Below are 19,353 nucleotides of genomic sequence, written 5' to 3' on the forward strand. Positions count from 1 at the left end.
TCTGTCTCCAAGTAGTGAAGGGGCACACATTCATCTGCACTGAGATAAGCAGGTATAAAGTAAACATACCTGGGGTGGGTGTGGAAGGCGTGGAAGTCACAGCTGAAGCACCTGATGTGGACCCCGGGGGCAGTGGCGTAAACAGGAACCTCTGAATGGTGCCATTTGGCATTGCAGCCTGCATTAATTGCTGGCCAGGACTGGGTATTACAGTCACTCCTTGTGGAATTAGCTGTAACTGCCCAGTGGTCTGACCCTGACCTTGGACCACAACAGTGAGGCTCTGGTTGCCACCCTAGAAGAAAACAAAGACAAAGTTACATGCTTATCCTGAAAGAATCAGTATTGATATTGGGTTACTCTTTGCAGTCTCCATGAGCTGGATGGCTAAGTAGCCTATATCTTACCTGCTGCTGTGTTAGCTGTGTGAGTTGAGCCATAGTTAGTTTAACCTGCCCCTGCTGAGGTGGTCTATTAGCTTGTGCAGTAGTCGCTTGGGGCTGAGCGTGCTGCACCGATGTGCCCATCTTATGCGCTCCACTGGAAACTGTAGTACCAATGGGAATAGTAGTGGTGACAGGCTGACCCCTGATAATCTGAGTTACGACCTGCTGAGGCTGACCTATAAAGGGAAGCAGGAAATTATTGAACTTCACACATCAAATTCTGATGTAGGCAACAAAGTAACAAGGCAAAAACAACATACAGTGCATCCGGAAAGTATTCACAGCGCTTCACTTTTTCCATATTTTGTAATGTTACAGCCTTATTCCAAAATTGAATAAATTCATTTTTGTCCTCAAAATTCTACACACAACACCCCATAATGACAACGTGTAAAACGTTTTTTTGAGATTATTGCAAATTTAATAAAAAAAAAAACCCAAAGAAATCACATGTACATAAGTATTCATCTACCCCATCTGTGTCAAACCTGTTTGTCTTCCCCTCCCTTTTAGAATGTAAGCTCTTACAAGCAGGGCCCTCTACCCTCTTGTGCTTCTCCCTACTTTAGTTTCATCTGCTTCTTACTCACCACTAGGACACCTAACACTTGGTTGCTTTGCTCTGTTAATTATCTGGGTGCTATGGTCACTAATGTAGCAATATATATTATCCATGTCCTGGTCCCGTATTGTATTGTTCTGTAAGTCGCTTTTCTACAATTTGTTTATGTACTTTGTAAGGCGCTGCGGAACACTTGTGGCGTCATATAAATACATAATAATAATAATTCACATCCTTTGCCATGAAGCTCAAAATTGAACTCAGGTGCATCATGTTTCCACTGATCATCCTTGAGATGTTCCTACAGCTTAATTGGAGTCTACCTGTGGTAAATTCAGTTGTTTGGACATGATTTTGAAAGGCATACACCTGTCTATATAATGTCCCACACTTGACTGTGCATATCAGAGCACAAACCAATCATGAAGTCCAAGGAATTGTCTGCAGACCTCCGAGACAGGATTGTCTCGAGGCACAAATCTGGGGAAGGGTACAGAAAAATATCTACTGCTTTGAAGGTCCCAATGAGCACAGTGGCCTCCATCATCCGTAAATGGGGGAAGTTCGGAACCATCAGGACTCTTCCTAGAGTTGGCCGGCCGTCTAAACTGAGCGATCGTGGGAGAAGGGCCAGAGTCAGGGAGGTGACCAAGAACCCGATGGTCACTCTGTCAGAGCTACAGCATTCCTCTGTGGAGAGAGGAGAACCTTCCAGAAGGACAACCATCTCTGCAGCAATCCACCAATCAGGCCTGTATGGTAGAGTGGCCAGACAAAAGCCACTCCTTAGTAAAAAGCACATGGCAGCCCACCTGGAGTTTGCCAAAATTCACCTGAAGGACTCTCAGACCATGAGAAACAAAAGATTGAACTCTTTGGCGTCAATGCCAGGTGTTATGTTTGGAGGAAACCAGACACCGCTCATCACCAGGCCAATACCATCCCTACAGTGAAGCATGGTGGTGGCAGCATCATGCTGTAGGGATATTTTTCAGCGGCAGGAACTGGGAGACTAGTCAGGATAGAGAACAAGATGAATGCAGCAAGATGAATGAGACATCCTGGATGAAAACCTGATCCAGAGCGCTCTTGACCTCAGACTGGGGCGACGGTTCATCTTTCAGCAGGATAACGACCCTAAGCACACAGCCAAAATATCAAAGGAGTGGCTTCAGGACAACTCTGTGAATGTCCATGAGTTGCCTAGCCAGAGCCCAGAATTGAATCCGATTGAACATCTCTGGAGAGATCTGAAAACGGCTGTGAACCGACGCTTCCCATCCAACTTGATGTTGAGAGGTGCTGCACAGAGGAATGGGCGAAACTGCCCAAAGATAGGTGTGCCAAGCTTGTGGTATCATATTCAAAAAGACTTGAGGCTGTAATTGCTACCAAAGGTGCATCAACAAAATATTGAGCAAAGGTTTTGAATACTTATGTACATGTGATTTCTTAGTTGTTTTTTTTTATTAAATTTGCAAAAATCTAAAAAAAAAACACCTTTTTACACATTGTCATTATGGGGTATTGTGTGTAGAATTTTGAGGACAAAAATGAATTTTATTCAATTTTGGAATAAGGCTGTAACATAACAAAATGTGGAAAAAGTGAAGTGCTGTGAATACTTTCCGGATGCACTGTATAAACACAGATAACTGAACCAGAATTTCTGAACACTCAGTTACAAAACTGTACAATGGAGATGGAAATAAAAAATAGCCTATTATAAAGCATAAAATGATTAGAGAAAAGTGAAATAAAAATACCTGACTGGAGAATTCCTTGTTGTACCACAAGTGGGGTCCGCATGATGGGCTTTCCTAGAGGGGACTGCTGGAGGGATGGGGTCCTGATGACAGTCATTCCGGGTCTAATCTGTGCTCCTGCAGTGATTACCTACAGAATGACAAGACTGTGTATGGTTAGTCTGTTAAGAGATACTGCAATCCAACCTCATTTCATGCTGCAAACTAAATCTCACATCAACCCTTTTCTTTCCTATCTTTTTGTTAACTTTTTACTTTTGTCTTTATATGGTAATTAATGAAAATGCAATCTATTTAGCCATGTTCTAAATAAAAGGGTTTAATAGTGTCCTATGGGAAATATTCTTAACAGCTCAGGGGCAACAGGATGAAAAAAAGAAAAATCAATTGTGAAAAGACAGCTATTCAAACAAACATCTGTATTGACATATGGGTGAAACAAAACGTGCACCTGTCATTACATTGGGTACAGGCAGCCATATTGCAGGCTGGACCCAAATTTATTAACACACAGCTTATCAACTCACAAGTAACCCCTGCCAACACTGAGGCACTTCATCATCAGTTAATATAATAGGTACAGTGCTATATGGCTTTTTTATGAATATTGGTTCACTCCACAACATGGCTGCCTCCATTCTGTAGCTGACTGGTTCTCTAACAATAGGCAGTCGCTGGGTATATAACTCACTATAAATTTCTGTATCTTTCTGTGTTTAGTTATAGGGCAGCAGGACATACCTGCTGGGTGGTGCCCGTGGTACCCGTAGTTCCTAGATTGGGCCGGATGGAGACCGTTGCTGTACGAGGCTGGAACGTTGTAAAGGTTTGTTGAACTCCCGTGCTGGATGGGATTATTCCCAGCACTTTCTGCTGCATCTGGACAACACCTTAGTGGACAGAGAAAACGTCTCAGGACAAGACGGACACAAAGAATGGTCAACCACCACTACAGACTCAATCCCTACCTCCCTGTGTTGATGGCACGTTCAGAGTTACTATTTTGCTATTGGCCGGCAGAGGCAGCGTGGTGAGGACTTTCCCTGACACAGACACTGGATTTCCGCTTATCTGGAAGGTTGGACCTGAGGTGCATGAGATATCTGTACTCGAAGCTACAAAACAATGCATCCAATCTAGTTAACTGCCTCATTGTACAATTAGTACATAACAAACCAATACATTCTCCAGCTAAACTGTATTTAAACTAGGGATGTGCAGGCTCGGATAGGTTCGAGTTTGCACGTTGAGTTCGGATTTTTCCCTCCAAAAAAACGGAACTCAGAAAGAGGCAAAACGTCATCTTACATGGACGAACATCATCATTCCTGGACTTTTGTCCAGGAATGATGATGTTCGTCCATGTAAGATGACGTTTTGCCTCTTTCTGAGTTCCGTTTTTTTGGAGGGAAAAATCCGAACTCAACGTGCAAACTCGAACCTATCCGAGCCTGCACATCCCTAATTTAAACTGTTCTCTCAAGCTTTAAATTTTTTGAATTGATAGCAGAACACATAGCTGTTATTAGAGTCCTGATCAGTCTCTCCTTCTGCACTATCATGTGTTATAGTTTCAGCACCAGTCCATTCAGAGCATGAATACCTCGTATCAAATTAATCCCATTTACCTGTTGTAGTTTGTCCTTGCTTCACCCACGTAGCAAAAGTCTGGTGGAAGTTCTTGTTCTGCTGGAATGATACTGTGGCAGGAGAAGCGACCTTTGTTGCAAGAACTACCTTTGCTCCAGAAGTAACCGGGTTGGATAAGGATCCCATCATCACTTTGTGCGGAGTGGAAAGTTGGGTCAAAGTGCTGTTAGTTGGGGCTGTGCTTGCAGTACTGCATATCAATGGCAGTTTTTGCTGTTCCAATCGTTTCTAAGATCACAGATCATTGTAAATTAGATAACAGCTAGGGATTTGTAGGACATAAATACAAACACCACAAATCACATGTATGCATATTTAGAAAATGTCAATATTTTCACATTGTAATGCAGCAACCCCGACCTGGGCACTGGAGTGTGGTAGAGCTGAATATTTTCTCTCCTAGTGGTTTACGGGGAGAGTACAGTGACGTTTTACTAATATGCTTGTGGATCCCAGGTAAAGGTACGAGAACTTGAGTAGCACCTGATGGGCTCTGATAAAACGGGAAGGCACACGGCCTCCTGAAAGCTCCAGAAGGCAAAACGCCACAGCAGTTCAGAGAGCACTATTAGCTAGTGCTGCATTACTACACCAAACCTCCAAATCCCTGACTCTTATTCAGCTTGGATGAGGCAATAGTTGCTGGAGACAAAGCCTTGGACGTCAGAAGGGATTCCCCCGCTCAGACTCAGTGGTACCAGCCCTCTGGAAATGTAAGGGCATGGGGCGAACACATACAGTTGCTACCACAGTCAACTAGAGTAAATAAACAGGCTGATCTCCATTATCTCCATAAGTTGGAGAGATAAAGTAGCAGCCAATCAGCTCTTAACTGCCAAGATACAGGCTGTGTTTGAAAGATGACAGTTAGGAGCTGATTGGTTGGCAGTTTATCGCTCTCTCCACTTTATCACTGTTCAAGGCTTAGTACATCTGCCCCTGAATGAGTTACTTCTTCAAGGCTTAGTACATCTGCCCCTGAATGTGTTACTTAAGATCATAAACTACATTACTAATATGACCCTGCTATGTCCAATTGACAAGCAAGTTCAATTAAAAAGATATTAATACATTCCCCAACAGTCATCAAATGTCCTGTCAGCTACTATACAAAAATAAGCTGTAAGGAGGCATTCAGCCAAAGTAATCAACAATGTGGTGCTACAGTTAACTACACATTTCCCCAAAAAACACCAGTGGAGGAAACTATAACACCCAATGGTGTGCAATTGGAAGATATTAGATTATTATGTTGTTCTCTATAAAAGGGTAAGCTACCAAAATAGCGCTCAACACCCTAAGGATATCATAATAGATCAAGTGAATCGGAATAGATGGAGCACTTCCATGAAACAGAGATGGTCCCACTCACCTAAGAATATGGGGAATCCATGTACAGAGTAGGTTAAACCTATCAAGGTAGTATTAAAAAAATAAAAATAAAAAAAAAAATAAACTTGTGCCACTGTTAAATGTTCATGCCAATTAGCCATCCATTCCCCTGGCACTGTGGTGTCTGCGGGCAGATCAGCTGCAGCAGTAAAAATTCCCTCCTAACCCCAAGCAGCCAGAGTTCACATTACCCATAATGGAGGACATACGTGGAGGCCAACAGGATCCCATACTGGGAGCAGTTGACGGAGATAGCCGGAGCTATCTACCAGGATTGTGCCAGCAATGCACCACAGACGTCAGCGGAAGGAAGCGCAACATTAAAAAGACAAGAGGGAAAAAAATTAACTAGGGTGCAAAGCCCTGATTTCACCTCCTATACAAGGACCTGAAAAAACGAACTGAAGATCAGCACCGGGAGGTTATAGTGGAGAGGAGGTAAACGTTTAATTTCACAGGAAAATACATCACCGACTAACTTCCCCTCCTCCCCCCAAAAAACAATCTAAAAAAATTTAGATTTTAAGTACATATTGTGTGCTGGAAAATTATGACAATTAATGCTTTCACCCACCTGCTGAGCTGTTAGACGCTGCTGCTTCAACTGAGCCTCCACCTGAGACTTCCCATCTTCTCCCTTCTTCAGGTCACTACCCTTAGCATGCTGCTCCCCAGCTTGGACCTTCTCTTTCTCCACCCTAGAAAAAGGAGGAAAGAAAAACAGTGAAACTAGGTGGAATGATGCCAGAAAAGAAGAGAGAAGTCTGGAGGATAGTGAAAAAGAAATGGCAGAACTAGGTCAGTAAATATATCACAGATCAGCAGGACAACATAAGAATAATTTATAGTGAAACAGAACCAATACAAGGTAGGGTTTTTAAAAATAAATAAAATACCTTTCTGAAAAACACTTGATCTCCCACAGATCCAACTCTTCCTCTGCAACCCAGGTCTCAAGAATAATTGGACCAGTCTGTTTGGGGGTTTCTGGTCTTTTGGGACGAAGAGCACTTGATCGAAGACCCTTCCTCTGAGGTGTTGGAGTTTCTACAAGAGGAAAATTTAGCTTGAAAGTAGTTATGCAACAGCAAAGGGTCTAAAACTACACGTTTCATAAATGGGTTGTACAACACTGTTGTCTTACCCTTCGGTGCTTCTGGTACGCCTATAGGGCAAATTATTTTCCTTATACAATACTCTGAGCGGATTCCATATGGGCCAACATCTCTTCTCTTTATTATTTCAGTAGTAGTGATCTCTGTTTCAGAGGATTCTGCCAAATAAAAAGTGTCCACTCATGTTAAAAAAAAAAAAATGAAAAAACAAAAACAGGTCTATAACCTTTTTCATGGTGGAAAAACTACTGTGTTTAAAAATAAAAAAAGGGGGGGGGGGGTGGATTTTTGTCCGTACATACTGAGAATAGGTGGTGAAGTGGAGTCTGGGCAAAAAACAGTTAACTTCTCTTTCCCAGCAGTACAGGCTCCCTCTCCCCTATACCTCTCCCCCAGCACTAGAGGCCACGTTAACTTAACAATCCCAAGAAATGGAGGACACACACCTCAACACACAACTGAGGCGAGAAGAGGAACCGGTAACAATATAGGAAAATCCTGCAAGCAAACCTTGCAAGCCAGGTGCATTCAGGGAGGGTGTCCTGTGTCCCCCATGGAGTCAGAAAAAAGGATTTTACAGGTAAGAACAAAAATCCACTTCTCTCTTTCCTCCATAGGGGACACAGGCATTATACCAGGACATTCCAAATCTGCCCCTCTAAGGGCTGGGGCGCTCCTGTGCTGCGCCAAAAACCCTACTCCCAAAACATGTATCCGCAGAAGTGAAGGTATCAAAACCATTGAACTTAATGAAAGTATGGGCAGAAAACCACTTGGCCGCCTTACAAAGTAGTTCAGCAGAGGCGCCATGCTGAGCTGCCCAAGAAGTACCGACAGCCCTGGTGGAATGTGCACCTTCTGAAGTTGGGGCAGGAAGACCCACCGAAGTGTAAGCCTGGCGGATAGTCAAACAAAGCCAACGAGAAAAAGTCTGTTTGATAGCTGGCCAGCCCTACTTGTTAAGTCATACATGACAAAGGGGGAATCTGTACAATGCAAATCCCTCGTCCCGTTGACATAAATACGGTGGGCCCTCACTATATCTAATGAGGCCTGCTCTGTAGAAGAACCCAGTAGGCGCAAATCAGGAACCACAATTTCCCGCTTGATGTAAAACGACCTATGGAAGGCAGCTACGAAGGACAGCCCAGTCAGAATCAGGAAGGGGGGGGGGGGGGGTTGCAGGACAAAGCACCCAAGTCTGAAACTTGATGGGCCGACGCAATGGCTAGAAAGAAAACTGTCAGCCACGTAAGCAAACAACGATCCACCGCATCAAAGGGCTCAAAAGGAGGGCTGGGAGAATGTCCTGGCGGCTGAGAAAATCTGCTTCCCAATTTTGGACTTCTGGATTGTGTACTGCCGACAGAGCTGGAAGGTAATGGTCTGCCCACGGCAGAATCTGTCGCACCTCCTTCATGGCACATCGACTGCGTGTGCCGCCTAGATTGTCTATGTAGCTGCCGGATTGCACATTGACCGGCCTCATTTCAAGTGACCGCCCCCCACCCCCAAAGACTGGTGCCGGTGGTGAGTTTGACCCAATCCTGAATCCAGAAAGGTCGGTCCTTATCCAAATGAGAGCAGTGGAGCTACTGCATTAAGTAGTGATGTCATTCTCTTGACTGAATTATTGTCTTGAGACTTGAGGTGTACATGGGATTTCTGGACCAGAAACAGGTTGGCATAAAATCCGACACCTCTCTGAGATGGGGGGAACAGGTATAATAACCTGGGAGGCCAGAAGAGAGCTGATGGAGTTCCGTAGTGCTTCTGCATTCTTAGGATCCACCGGAAGACCTGTGGTGAAAAACTGGGCAGGAGGATGTTCCCTGAAGGTTTGGGCATGACCCTGGGATATATGTAGTTGGCATCTCGGTGGTTGTGATGCAGGCGCCGGAATCCCGACACCAGTCAGAATCCCGACCTCTCCCCCCGGGACATTGCCGGGAATCAACCAGGAATTGGAGAAAAGCAAAAGTTGGGTACTCCCAGGTGGAGGCCCGCATTGTCATGTAGCAGGTTTATCTGCTTGCTTGGGAGGGGGACGGCGATTACATCAGGCCTTATTACCTCTAGTCTTAGAGCTCTTTGAGGAAGATCTGTGAGATTTGGCGAAGGACTGACCCTTGGCCTTACCTTGTTGATGAAAGGAACGAAAATTTGAGGGTCGTGACAGGTGTGCCGCAGAGGGAAGGAAAGCAGATATGGAAGCCGCTACCGTAACCACAATCTTGTCGAGCTCTGGCCTAAACAGAACCTCACAGAGCTTTTTTGGAGCCTGCATCAGCTTGCCAATTACGGAGCCAGATAGCTTTTCTGGACGCGAAAGCTGATGCAGATACAGTACCTTAGAAACGAGGATACCTAAGTCAATGACAGCCTCATGTCCAGTGAACCCCAGACCAAAGACCTTCCTTCAAAGAATCAGCCAAGCTCCCCAAGGCCTTGGCGACCCAAGCAAAGGCACAGGCCAGTCGGACAATTGCCCCCGCACTGGAGAAAATAGATTTAAGTAAATCTTCCAGCTTTCTATCTGTAGTATCTTTTAGGGAGGCTGTTATCGGGATGGGAAGGGTAGAGGATCTAACCAACCTTGCCACATATGCATCAGTCGGAGGTGGTGACACCCATTTAGCTCTGTTGGCAGCTGGAAGGGGATAAATGTGGAAATGAGCTTAGAAATCAAGATACGATTACTGGTGTGCGACCACGCCTCCGCCAGGCGGTCCACTTGCTGAGCAAAATAAGGAAACTCAACTGCTGATATCTTTTGGTGCTTAAATACAAGGGCATCTGACTTAGAGGTTTGGTCCGTGATCTTAATTGAAAGTGCGGATTTCACTGCCTTGAATCTGGAATGCTTGCGCTTGGACAGGTGATCTTTGTCTACCATCTGTTGGACAGAAGTAGACACCTGCGTCAGACCCTGAACCGACTGAAAAAACGTTTGAACCCAAGGCGGTTCTGTATCAGCTGGCTGCAAGTTCCCCTGAGCGGGCAGAATATTAGCAACCTGACCCACTCATGTAGCGAGACTAGCAGGGAGTGTAGGCCTAGGGGTTGAAAGTTGGATTACTAGCACAATATCAAGGGGTAGAGCACTGAATGACATTGTACCACAGAAACTAATAAGCGGTGCCATAGAGTCAGTACTAAGGTAGAGTGGACACAATATAAACAAATAAGTGTTCACCAGGATACAGACAAGGTGTTTCAAACAGAAAATACAGTGTAAAAAAAAGCAAAAAGCCAGTATAGAAAATCCCTATAAAGAAATCAATGAAAAAAAGAGAGGGACAGAAGTGTAAGAGAGTTATGTAAATAAAGTAATCCTATACACTTTTTAAACAAACATGCAAAGAGAAAACATTCAATGCATAAGAGAATGGGCAATTGTTGCTCAACAACCAAGCCCCAACAGGGAAGGAAGGAGCTTAATTATAACCTAACTGGCTGAACTGAGGTATACAGGGAGGCAGAAGCCCTGGTGTCCCGTCTCTTTGTAGCAGAGGCAGGCAATGTGTTAAAATGGCCGCCCAGAGTTGTTGGGAGGTAGGAGAGAGGAGGAGGAGAATACACAATACCGGGTATCCTGTATGAGGGGACGCACCAATGGTTGGGGGAGGAGCCAAGAGGGATGGCTATCCTCGCCCCGTCTGGCTTAAACCCCAAGGACATAGCCACCACTAATTAATAGTGTCCCATTGCCAGTATCTGACCTGGTGGCCTAGTGGGGGTGTGGAGACAACCTGGCCCCACACGGACTCACTATCTGCTCTGAAAGTAAAATAATAGCAACCCCTACAAACCGTGCCAACTCCTTGGGCAGCAAACGAGAAACTGGTTCTCTAGTGCTGGGCGCGGGGTATAGAAGAGAGGATGCCTGCATTGCTGGGAAAAAGAAGTTATACCCAGCATGATCCCTGTGTCCACCATGGAGGAAAGAGACATAGAGAATACTTTTTTAAAGTATAAAAATCCGGAGACCAGTGGGGGACACGAATACTGGGGAATATAGATGCTATACTGGAGATTATACTGGAGATTGGGCACTTTAAACAAAATCTCCCTTTAAATTTTAAGCTCATCAGCACTTCTATAACCCCATAAACTGCCAAAGTTTCAGTATTTTTTCAAGAAATCCCCACGGACAGAACGAGAGAGAGAAAAAACAAAACATTACCCAACAATAGGAACGAAAACTGTAGCAAGAAGAACAATAAAGACCAAAGAACAAAATTTAAAGGTGGGCTCCCGGTGTTCCCACTGGAACCAGAGAAAAGGATTTAACAAATATAAAAATCACATTTTCTTTATCATCAATAGAGAGAACTTGATAATATGGGGTATATCATTTGGAGTGCAGTGACTGGAAAATGTGCACTTCAAAATTAACTTTTTTTTTATTGTCAGCCTATGGTTTGTATTACTTTGGATGACATCCCTCAGCCACATAGGCATGCCTGGTACTGGTTGTGAAGGCGGCACGATTAGCAACCTCTTCTGCTGGCAGCCCACTCCCACAAAGCGATTGCCTCCACGGGGGGAACCAGTCACTGATTTATTATTCATAGACTGGAAACGTTGTGCCTTCAAGCCTCCATGGGGGCAGAGACCGATGCTGGACTGTGCACCAGAAGCAAAGCCATAAGCTAAGTTGGCCTTACATCAGATACTGAAGATTGGTGCAGGGTGTCACCAGGTAGTGGCTGCCTGTGGCTGTGCCATTCCTCTATTCCACTCAAGGGAGTCACAATAGGTCATGGGATCTCCAACCAGATCCAGTCCTACCTCAACACCATATAACAACCCTATATGGTCTCAATAGTTCTTTGGGATCTCAACCTGGTGCTTAAAGATTTGCCACATCCTCCTTTTTGGATGGATTTGAAATGTATTTCCTACAAAACTGCTTTCCAGGGGTCTCTGTCTTATAAGCCTGCATTCCTGATGATTCTTAAAACCAAATCTTTCTTTCAACCAAAAGTAATCTCTAGTTTCTATCTGAATCAGGACATGTGATTCTGGCCTAAGACTGGGAGAAGTATTCATAAGAGAACTCTTTGTTCTCTGCACGTTCATTGAGAATCTATGTCCACAGACCCTAGGACCTCAGCAGGACAGATGACCATCTAATTCTTTTGGATTACTTTGTTAATTCACCAGGCTTACCTTTGGGCAGGATCACATGCTCCTGAAAATATGATGCAACATAGATTGATGGGCACAACACAAGGTGTCTGCTGAGCAATTGTGCCAAGCAGCCACCTGGTCTTTAATATGCAAGGTAACAAAATTCTAAATATACTGCAGCGTTCATATATGCCAATTGAAAACGTAAGGTGCAAAGCAACCTCTAAGCTTTGGGATGTTCCTAGTGTTTGATGACCATGCCTAGAAAGCTGAGAGAACTCTTCTTCCAGAAACTTAGAGAATTCTAAAGCTGATAATGCAATGTACTGTTTGAAATGCAACTTAGAGACCACCTTTGGATGAAACGAGGCTTAGTCAGCAGAGAAGCCCAGTCTTCATATAACAGGAGAAATGATTATCTACAATATTTCCAGCTGTGGAGATGGGCAAAAGAAAGTACTGCAGGAAAGGGACTTTGACTACATTAAATGTAGTGGTTAGAATGGAAGTTGCCATTAGGCTGCCAGCACAAGTTGATATTTTTATGCACCAATTGGGGGGGGCACGCAGAATTTGAGAAAGCAAGCTTGCGCTCCTCCCCTGAGGGAAAGAAAAGTAAATGGACCAAATAAAAAGTATAGGGTAAGAAGACCAATCCTAACAGGGTATAATGATGACCCCTGTCATCATTTCTGGCCTGGATCACGTTATCTGGGAAGCCTTTATGTTATGTATTCAAGAGCATTGCTATTAAAATCAAACAAGGTAAATGGTGCTAATAAAAATATTCCTGATGGTCATAGAGGAAAACGTCCCTTTGCTAAGCTAAGAATGTCTGTCTAAAACACTACCTGCCAGGCCAGTGCAGTGCCACTAGACTCCCGTGAACAGATTCATTTTATATTATATTTTAAACCTTTCAAAAACAATTGTTACTGCAAATACAGGTAAAGAAGACAAAGCTCCCAAAGTACTGATCTATCTATCTATCTATCTATCTATCTATCTATCTATCTATCTATCTATCTATCAATGATGCCCTAGGATCTCTTGTCCTGGAGTTAACTCAATCCACTTTGCCATCATGCTGGCATCTGGATAACGCCACCTGTCCACATTGCACTAAAAGACTACCATGTGTTGGGACCAATCTGCCAGTATTAAGTGCCTAGCTGCTTAGAAAGTCTGTTTAGACACTGGTGACAATTGTTACATTTCAAAATAAGTTTGATCTGGACCTCTTAACTAACTGGATAAATTGTACCATCAACTATTATAAATGTAACCCAAGGTCTGGATCAGACCACCTTTATAAGATTAAATAAGAGGACTTATAAAAAAAAAAAAAAAGTCTGCCACTTAAATCGGCAGCCAACTCTGGTGCGCACGTTAGAGAAACTGGTCTTGACATTTTATGGGAGCCTGGAGACTATTGAGCTTTTGGAGCAAAATTTACTAAAGTGCCCCAAATACTGTACCCCAGAGATCCAGTGTACCCAATGGACTAAAGAGAAAATCAACAAAAGTCTCTGAAATATTAATAAAAAGGTAACAGTCAAGATCTATTAAGATAAAGTGACTAAACTGGTCTCCATGCCCTAGCAGCTGCTAAGTCTACTGCTGGGTACACACTAGGTTGATGGTTTGGCTGACCTGCCAACCTGACGAATTGGTATGTGCATAGACACTCACCAAATGCCAAACCGATGTGTAGGGCACGGCATCGCAAATGTACAGGCATTCAAATTTGCCCACCCAGTTGAGCTGTCACTCACTGTCGGGTCATTGCAGCATATGTATGGGTGATTGGCAGGACGCCCGTACACACCTGCAGATGCACAGAAGAATCTGCAAATCGGGACCTATCGGGGGTACACACCTGCTGACACATTCGCGATAATCGGCCAGTGTGTACCCAGCTTATGACCGAGTCCCACTGGAAGCAGACAGATAGACCTCCTCTCTCAATGGTCAAAATTGCTTCTGGCATGTCACATGAATAGTAAAAGACTAAGTATTACCTTTATAACAAACAGAACTTCTTTCACCAGGTATGGGCACCCAGGCTCTTTAGAGAATCTAGACGCCATCCTTTTAACTGCAGACACTCTACCCCCCACAAACTTTAGCCTTACCTCTATTAACCTGACGGCCTCTATTGATCTAATAATAATAGGATTAACTACTATTGCCTTGCACATGCTTCACTCTGCTTTTGGGATCCCGTTCTGTGACCCAACCCCCCTCCCCCATCATTCAACATCTTGCTCATTTGCTTGAATTGTTTTCTCAGGCCTATGTTATCTGGTTTTCTTTCTTTTTCAAAGAAATACGTGGAGCTTATATACACTGTTTTTACCTGCTTTGCATATGACCTATATATTACTTATGTCCTTGCAAATAAAAAGTTTTCAAAAACAAATGTTAACGGATGGAAGGGTACAAGGAACAGCACTGTCCAGTGTAAAAAAACAATGCAGGGTACACACATCTTACAGTAGAATCTCAGATGCACACATACATGAAAACAGAGTCAGGCTCTGTTTGATTGTGAAGCAATATGGAAACCAAGAGTTCATGAATTTAGCCTGATAGTTAGGGGGGTATCCAATTATGTGCAAAAACTGGGATTTTTTTTTTTGCCAATTATCCCCTTTTTCACTAATGTTTTTTTCACCCTATCCTATTATTTCGGATTATTTCTCCCAAACACACATAGGATCCGCGATAATCTCACGGACCTATGCAACGGCGGCTCCAACCCTCTTAGATGAGGGGGGCTGCTGGCGCAGAAAAACACTTACCCGGCTTCTTCTGGCCGGGTCTTAGAGCCTGCGCAACCTATCTGACAGGCGCCAGGACCGGCGCATGTGCACTAGCGGCGGGGCACCGTGCATGCGCATATCACCAGCGTCCAAAGGGCTGCAAAGTCTGCAGCCCCAAAAAGGCAAAGGTGCGCCTTCCTACTGGAAGCCGCTCTCTGCTAATAGCAGCCCGGACTGGCAATCCCAGGGGGAGGAGTCACTGCAAATCACAGTGTAGCCATGGACTGCACTGACTACACTGAGGTGGTGGATTTTACTGGGGGGCAGCCCCTAGGCAAAATCCGCCACTGGGTGAAAAAACGGCACTTATCATGGATTATTTTCGGGACACATCAGGTCCTGAATAAAAGTCTGGTTAAGTGCAGCATCTGGCGGACTTCTGGGCTAATTGGACTGCCCCAGGGGATCCATTAGCGCCCGAACAATGTTCGAGGCTGATTGGATAACCCCCCTTAGAGGTAATACTTGAGACATGCTCAATACCATAAGCAGATACAATTCTATATATTATTGAAGACGGATCGGGGGTTGATACCCTAATTAAAAAAAAAGCAATATGGCATCTGACAATTAGTATGTACTAGATTAGTCTCGGTATATTTTGGTGTGGCTAGTATTGGTCATAACAGGGAATATGAGAGGACAGCATGTGTATGTTCATGACATATAGTACATATTACATATAGTGAAGAGCATTGTTTTAAAATATACCTGTACGTGTTATTCCACCACCAGGAGGAGGCTTCGCTGCCATATCATCCCACCTTAAACTTGCCCATAGAAGGCGCAGCATTAGACTCACGCCAGCTAACGAATTCACTGTTTGAAGCCGATACCTTTAATGACACCATGGATAAAATTTAGTTTGCATAATCCAAATATAGTGATCCTACTTTAGAAAAAAAAATATTAAGAGTTATGTTAAGAACATACCTTTGTTAACTCTCTTTCTTCGAAGTCCATATGGTCCACAGGGAGACCTTCGGGTGTAGGTGATGGATCTGGAATCCGGGCACCACGCAGTTAAAAGCTTTCAGCTCCCAGGATGCACTTGGTCCACTCTCCCTATACCCAGCCCCCAAGCCACCTCAGTTCGCAATAAGCCAAAGGCTGGAGGAGGATAAGAGAGAAGGAAGACTGGTACACTCAAGAATCACATTCTCACAAAGGAGACGGAAAACCGGTGACTAGCAACATAGCCCATATGGAGCCAGGTGCGTCAGCGCGGGTGCCCTGTGGAGCCTATGGACTTCGAAGGGTGGGGACGCTCCTGTGCTGAGAGGAGAACCCGGCACCCAGAGGAAGCATCCTGAGAGGCAAAGGTATCAAAGGCATAGAACTTCAGAAAGGTCTGGACAGAAGACCACGTGGCCGCCTTACACAGCTAAACAGTCGAGGCACCACGGCGAGCTGCCCATGAGGGACCCACAGACCAAGTAGAATGAGCATTAACAGGAAGGCCTGCCTGCGTGGAGGCCTCTGAGATAGTCATACGAAGCCATCCAGCCAATGTTTGTTTATTGGCTGGCCATCCTTTCTTGTGAAATCCATAGAGCACAAATAAGGAGTCCGATTTTCGGAAGGAACTGGTAAGGTCCACATAAATCTTGAGGGCGCGGACCACATCCAAAGCGACCTCGCCTGCCGAGAAGTCCAGTGATTGAAAGGCCGAGACTATAATTTCCTCATTAATATGTAAACTAGAAACAACTTTAGGAAGGAACCCACGGCGAGTCCGAAGCACGGCCCTGTCCTGGTGAAATATCAGAAAAGGGGAGCGATAGGAGAGCGCCCCCAACTCTGGCACTCTCCTGGCGGATGCGATCGCCAGAAGAAAAAGAGTATTAGCTGTTAACCACTTGAGTTCCACCGAATCTAGTGGTTAAAATGGAGGACACTAGAGGGCCCAAAGAACTACTGCCAAATCCCAAGGAGCCACTGTGGGGACAAAGGGTGGTTGAATCCGGAGAACACCCTGGAGGAAGGTGTAGATATCCGGTAGCAGAGCAAATGTACATTGGTCATCATACTGACAGAGCAGAGACATGCACTTTCAATGAGGCCAGTCTGAGACCGAGGTCTAATCCAGCTTGAAGGAAGGCCAGGACTCTGGAAATCCGAAACACCCGAGGGTCGTAATTTCTAGGACGACACCATTGGAAATATGTATACCACACTCTGTGGTAGTTCCTAGCAGAAACTGGCTTACGCGCTCTAAGCATCGTGTTGATGACAGAGCAAGAGAATCCATTGGACCTTAGGTGGGATGTCTCAAGAGCCATGTTGTCAAAGACAGACGCTCCAGGTCCGGGTAAAGGCAAGGACCCTGATACAACAGGTCCGGACGTTGAGTAAACAGGAACAGAGTGTCGATGGACAGACTCCGAAGATCTGAGTACCAATGACGTCTGGGCCAAGCTGGAGCCACCAGCAAGACTGTGCCTCCGTCTTGTTTGAACTTCCGAAGAACTTGAGGAAGAAGGGATCCTGGAGGAAACAGGTACGCAAACTGGAAGGTCCACTTCACTGACAGTGTGTCCACCAAGGTTGCCTCAGCATCTCTTGTTCTGGACCCGTACACTGGTAATTTGTGATTGTGTTGGGAGGCCATGAGGACCACCTCTGGGAGGCCCCATTTGTCCACTTGGAGTTGAAACAACTCTGGGTGAAGAGACCACTCCCTGGGATGCACGTCGTGATGGCAGAGGAAGTCCGCTTCCCAATTGAGAACTCCCGGAATGAACACTGCCGAAATGGCCGGGAGGTGACACTCTGCCCATGTCAGAATGCGTGACACTTCTGTCATTGCTGCCCGAATTTGAGTGCCTCCTTGATGGTTGATGTAAGCCACTGTGGTGGCATTGTCGGACTGAACTTGCACAAGTTTCCGTGAAATATGTGCTTGGCCAACTGGAGGGCCCTGTACACAGCCCGAAGTTCCAATATGTCGATTGGAAGGGTTGCTTCGACCGCTGTACAACGGCCCTGAAAAGAGTGTGGACTGGTCACTGCACCTCAGCCCCAGAGACTGGCGTCCGTTGTTAGAAGTACCCAGTCCAAGATCCAAAAGGTTGGTTAGATGAGAAGTCAGTAGCCACCAAGACAGAGACAGACGTACCTCCGGAGAAAGTACCATTGCCTGAGCTTTGATCCGATGGGGTAATCCGTTCCACCTGGAGAGGATCAGCCACTGCAGAGGCCTGGAATGAAACTGAGCATATTCCACCATGTCGAAGTTGGACACCATGGATCCCAGAACTTGCATCGCTGAGTGGACTGACACCTGGCGACTGTGGAGGCATCTGCGAACTCGTAGCTGTAACGTGGAGATATTTTCTGAAGTCAGAAAGGTTCTCTGCTATTGAGAATCCAGAAGGGCTCCCAGATGAACCATCCTCTGTGAGGGATTCAAGGATGACTTTTTCCGATTGATTAACCACCCGTATACATCCTGAATATCCAGCAATACCATAATATCTCCAGTTTCCGTAGCCAGTATGATGGAGCGTAGGGTTTCCATCCTGAACCTGGGCACCCTGAGGAATTTGAAGTTGAGGAAAGGCCAATGAGATCCGTTCGGCTTCTGAACCAGAAAGAGAGTAGAATAATAACCAGCCCCTCGCTGAGATAGCAGGACTGGCACAATTGCCCTTGCTTGCAGCAAGGACTGTATGGCTTTCTGGATCTGTAAGGCCTTGTTCTTGTCTGAAGGAGGGCCTGTGCAGAAAAACTGGTGGGGAGGTCTCCGAAAGAATGAGAGGGCATACCCGTGAGAGACCACTTCTCTTACCCAAGCATCCGTGGTGGTTTGACACCAGCACTGGGTGAAATGAAGAAGTCGGCCTCCGTCAGGCTGAAGGTTTATCCTCTGGTTTAGAAACAGACCGTCTTGCGCTCAAGGCCTGTTTCCTGGGTTTGCCGGCCTTCTTCGCAGCCGACTCTCTAGGAAAGGATTGTCCTTTGGGCTTTCCTTGAGGACAAAAGGACCTAAAGGAAGAGGTTGGCGATTTAGAAGAAATAGATGCTTAAGGTAAATAAGCAGACTTCAATTTTGCCAATGTATCAACAATATTGTCTAGATCTGGGCAAAACAAGATCTCCCCATTGTAAGGTAAGCATTAAAGGCCATTTTTAGAATGAGCATCCTCCCTCCAAGAGTGCAGCCATAGGGAACGTCGAAAAGACACTGCCGCAGCCTAGACTCTGGAGCTTAGAAGACTGGTATCCAGTGTAGCTTCTCCAATATATGCAGCCACATCTCAAATATAACCAACCAACGACAATCAGTTGTGGGTATCCCCGAGAGGGAATAACAGTCTGCTGTGGTAACCCCATAGGGGGAAAACAGCCGGAACTGATAACCAGCCTGCAATGAAGGCTAGGACCTGAGAAAAGGCAGCCCAAGGTGGTTCCTGTACAGGTGCTGGGGGGTTAGATGTACCTGGTAAAATAAGACATCTA

At 45.2% G+C, this 19,353-nt stretch overlaps 1 protein-coding gene across 5 annotated transcripts in view; it reads right to left on the reverse strand.

Moving 5' to 3' along the window:
- Positions 1-19,353, reverse strand: part of BPTF (bromodomain PHD finger transcription factor) — a 154,667-nt gene that overhangs the window by 24,751 nt on the left and 110,563 nt on the right. For all 5 annotated transcript variants that reach the window (XM_088468524.1, XM_088468526.1, XM_088468529.1 and 2 more), the window contains exons 14-23: positions 15,604-15,728; positions 6,961-7,089; positions 6,713-6,863; positions 6,391-6,514; positions 4,403-4,652; positions 3,743-3,889; positions 3,516-3,664; positions 2,775-2,904; positions 408-622; positions 70-295 (exon numbers count right to left, since the gene is read on the reverse strand). In XM_088468524.1, coding sequence (XP_088324650.1) covers positions 70-295; positions 408-622; positions 2,775-2,904; positions 3,516-3,664; positions 3,743-3,889; positions 4,403-4,652; positions 6,391-6,514; positions 6,713-6,863; positions 6,961-7,089; positions 15,604-15,728 — 1,646 coding nt within the window. The remainder of the gene's footprint in view (positions 1-69; positions 296-407; positions 623-2,774; positions 2,905-3,515; positions 3,665-3,742; positions 3,890-4,402; positions 4,653-6,390; positions 6,515-6,712; positions 6,864-6,960; positions 7,090-15,603; positions 15,729-19,353) is intronic.

Source organism: Taudactylus pleione, unplaced genomic scaffold, assembly GCF_031769625.1.
Source record: "Taudactylus pleione unplaced genomic scaffold, aTauple2 ptg000012l, whole genome shotgun sequence".
NCBI classification, from domain to species: Eukaryota; Metazoa; Chordata; class Amphibia; order Anura; family Myobatrachidae; genus Taudactylus; species Taudactylus pleione.